Genomic DNA, 4,020 nt, shown 5'->3' with positions numbered 1-4,020 from the left:
TATATATATACCCTTAGCAACGAGCAATCACCGGCGCCTGACTGATGCGCGTCGCCTCACGTGCTAAGTTCAACATGTCGGACTTTGAACTTGACTTAAAAGCGCGCCGCAGTTCGACTTCATCGCCAATCCCCTCTCTCCCTTGTATCACGACTACGTCCTCTCTACAGCTCTCACATGGCTAAGTCCTAACAGCGGTGCCTACGTAGCCTCTTGTACCTCTCCGCGGGTAAGTTCTTTTTGTGAACCCGCTGCCTCTCGTCGAACTCCCCCTGAGTACCTTCCTACAGCGCGCGTACGGCGCGACCTAGATGAGGCCCTCATCGTGTCTTGATGCGTCTCTGTTGCAGGTAAGCCATTTCTCTGCATTACTGTGTGCACATATTAATAGAGGTTCTTAGATTGCCGGAGGAGTCTGGGTCTTGCTCGCTAGGTGTGTCCCTCACATTTAGTGACTGAGCATTCTGATTTGTTTTGCAGGTTTGATTATGGTACTGCTGCTGGGTTCTATGCATACAGGATGACTAGTGCATTAGGTATGTCCCTAACATCTCACCTGTTGATATACCCTGATGTAGTTTGTTGTAGTGATATGGTTTGTTTTCTATTGATTAGGGTGGGGGTTGATTCCCGGATAGTATTGCATTGAGCATGTAGCCATAGCAAACCCTGTATTGTAGCTAGCCTGAGCAATCATATGTTGTACTGTGTTCATCAGCCAATGTGTTGATTCTGTATTTCATTCTGGGATGTAGAATACCAAGCAAAACACAGCTGATAGTGTGATTATGGGTCAAAGCAAGCTGGCCTGAGCTTGCAATATGTGTAAGTCTGGTGCGTATTGTACTTCTTGTGGGAGTCTTACAACATGTGCCATCTGAATATAATGGCCCAGCTGTCCACAAGTCTGGTACATATTGTAATACTGGTATTTATTTTAATTGATTATATGCGAATTATATTCAGACACCAGTTATGGGAAAATTTGCTGATGTAGTCATGCAACATCTTGCTGCTCGCCCGTGAGGCATGAGATGTATTTCTAGGACTCTGGTTCTCGCAAATTTGATGTGCAATTCATTTTCTCCCCGGTCTTCAACCGGGTATTGACTGTGTTAGGAAGCAATGTCCTAACTAGTCGTCTTGAGATAACTGGGCCACGTGCCAACAGTTATGTCGTCACTACCTCAGTAAGCGTACTGAAAGGTAGGTCTGGCCGGGCCAATGCCAACGGTCAAATCAAGAGTCCAGGTAATCGCTGTATTCAACAGGAGGTTGAACTAAGGAATACATGGGTTTTCCTACAGTATATATAGTAACTGGTATAGGGGTTGATACCCAAAGAAGAGAACAATGAGAAAGGACGCGTAAGCTATCCTGTGAGAACGTAACTCAGAGAAATGAGAAATACAAGGGCGCCCATTGGTAGAAGGTGAGTCAGGGAAGATAACGTGTGAGAAGAAGATAGTGTCCATGGGAAGGTCTACTCAGAGAAAGGTACTGTCCAATAGCAATGCTCGGAATGGAAATAGAATGAGATAAGCATGGGAAAATCATAACAGACTGAGTATCTAAGAAAATACCCCCTAGCGATTGCCCACAACACCTACATGGCTCAGGTAGCTACAAGTAAGAGATCTTCTGAAGGATTCATAGTACACAACGTGCTTTCCACCTCGTAGTCGCTCACTGCAATATCGAATGCGAGACGCTCGGTGCACATTTCCCATGCTTAGAACCCCGCACAATATCAGCCCCAGTGGAAATCGACAATATTTTCGTATTTTTAGATACTTTAAATATATTTGCATATGTTTACCTGTATATTTTGGAGGCCACAGACTGCTGAATGACACTTGCATGACACTCCCTTGACCTACTCTACCTGCATCAGGTGTGCGTCATACGGGGACGCGATGCTGTCGAGTCACTCGAGTGCATCGCGTGAGTGCATGCCTCGCGTGTCGCCTGCGTGAGCGCGTCGGCCACATCGGATTGAATCGCGGACGCGGTAGAGTTCAAGTTGTTGGTGTATATTTAGCTGCAGTGATCGGTATGACATCACTTGCCGCTCTCGCGCGATTCTTAAAGTCATCGCGTCATAGTAAACCGTTTGCACGCACTCTCCTCTTAACCACAAGGTATCGTCCCCTTTGCGCTCTGAATCATTTACCAATATGACTTGTCTGCCTAGACGGGATTCTCGAGGCGGGGGGCACATTGCGGAATGCACAAGAATGTAGAGATATAGTGAGTAATTGTTAGTTGCATCACAAAATTTTAATATTCTGACTTCAATTTCAACGCAGGAAGCGATCCTGAGGACAGGTTGAATAGGTATGTCCCCATTGCAAGCACAGCATATGGAACGGGAGACAGGTCGCGCGGACAAACCGGAATAAGTGCGCGGGGGGGCGGGCATAGAGATGGTGGAAGCAGGCAGCGGATACCAGAGGTGCAAAGCGGGGGGACGTGTGATTGCCGGGGGACCGGCAGAACAGATGGGCAGGGTGGGGTCCGAACGACACAACGGAAAAGGTAGAAAATTATAGTAATATGTGTAAATACAGCGGGATGGGCATGCGAGGGGGCAATATATGAGAACATGGGTGAATATCTGTAAAAGTACAAGAATATCCTACCACTCATCCTGATACCGGGGAAGCCCATATACGCGGCGCACCACGACCGTATATCATCCTGATTTTGTAGCTATTTTCGATGTATTTAGATCTATTACCAACCTATGCCACGCCAGCTGCGATAGCGGCACAATTCACTAGAATATAATCCATGTATTTAAAGTGCCACTTACTACATTCCCCTGTATTTAGAGCTATTTTTCTACCTGTTATATAGAGGAACATATCTAAAAACACGAAAATATTGTCAATTTCCACTGGGTATCAGCGGTGGCTGCAACTGAAAGTCCTCGCCTGCGAGCTTTCCGGCTGTGTACCTCTCGCCACAAGTATGTAGTACACTCTTTACTTCAGGATATAGTATTTCATAGAAGTATCACGTTTTTTGAACGGCTATATACAGGTATACAGTTTGTTCATGATATGTTCGAACCTCGCTAATGAGCTCGGCAACGCCCGCCTCGCGCTCGCAGCAACAAGGCTGACATGGCGGCCGCGATGTGACTATAAAAATTTGAGACTATACAAAGTTTTATAGCATGCTCTTTCAGCGAGCTTTCTGACGGTTTCGACCCAAATACATAATCCTGGAACTCCCTGAGGGTCGTTCATGGGCCACGTGAGCTTGCCCGCTATAGAATTGAAACTCCGCTCAATATCAATATCATGCCTGGGAGTGAGTAACGCCCCAGTCCAGGCTCGATAATGATACCACTGCAGTAAAAAGAAAAGAAAAAGAAAAAGAAAAAAGAAAAAGGGGGAAGGCTAGCCTTGTGGCAACATCCAAATATGGCTATTTGTGGCTGGAAGGCTGCTTTTTGCTCATGAGCTACATCAGCAAATTGTCCCGCGGCTGGTAGTGGCTGGCGCATATTCCAGTTATTTTAGCACGTCTACAATCGCATTACCAGCCGAATACCAGACTTGTATTTATGATAAGTGAAGCGCCTGCTGAGATACACTGACCCGAGGATTATCTTATCATTCTATATATATACCCTTAGCAACGAAGCAATCACCGGCGCCTGACTGATGCGCGTCGCCTCACGTGCTAAGTTCAACATGTCGGACTTTGAACTTGACTTAAAAGCGCGCCGCAGTTCGACTTCATCGCCAATCCCCTCTCTCCCTTGTATCACGACTACGTCCTCTCTACAGCTCTCACATGGCTAAGTCCTAACAGCGGTGCCTACGTAGCCTCTTGTACCTCTCCGCGGGTAAGTTCTTTTTGTGAACCCGCTGCCTCTCGTCGAACTCCCCCTGAGTACCTTCCTACAGCGCGCGTACGGCGCGACCTAGATGAGGCCCTCATCGTGTCTTGATGCGTCTCTGTTGCAGGTAAGCCATTTCTCTGCATTACTGTGTGCACATATTAATA

At 46.8% G+C, this 4,020-nt stretch overlaps 1 protein-coding gene across 1 annotated transcript; it reads left to right on the top strand.

Annotated features, from left to right (window-relative positions):
- Positions 1-311: 311 nt before the first annotated feature.
- GLOTRDRAFT_131054 (uncharacterized protein) lies at positions 312-611 on the top strand (the record flags this gene model as incomplete). Its single annotated transcript, XM_007869820.1, has 4 exons — positions 312-350; positions 402-433; positions 481-536; positions 589-611. The coding sequence occupies 4 exons, from the start codon at positions 312-314 to the stop codon at positions 609-611; spliced, it is 150 nt and encodes a 49-aa protein (XP_007868011.1).
- Between the last annotated feature and the right edge of the window lie 3,409 nt (positions 612-4,020).

This window comes from Gloeophyllum trabeum, assembly GCF_000344685.1.
Source record: "Gloeophyllum trabeum ATCC 11539 unplaced genomic scaffold GLOTRscaffold_00010, whole genome shotgun sequence".
Taxonomy (NCBI): domain Eukaryota; kingdom Fungi; phylum Basidiomycota; class Agaricomycetes; order Gloeophyllales; family Gloeophyllaceae; genus Gloeophyllum; species Gloeophyllum trabeum.
Note: the sequence above shows the minus strand (reverse complement) of the source record. Positions and strands in the feature narration are given on the sequence as shown.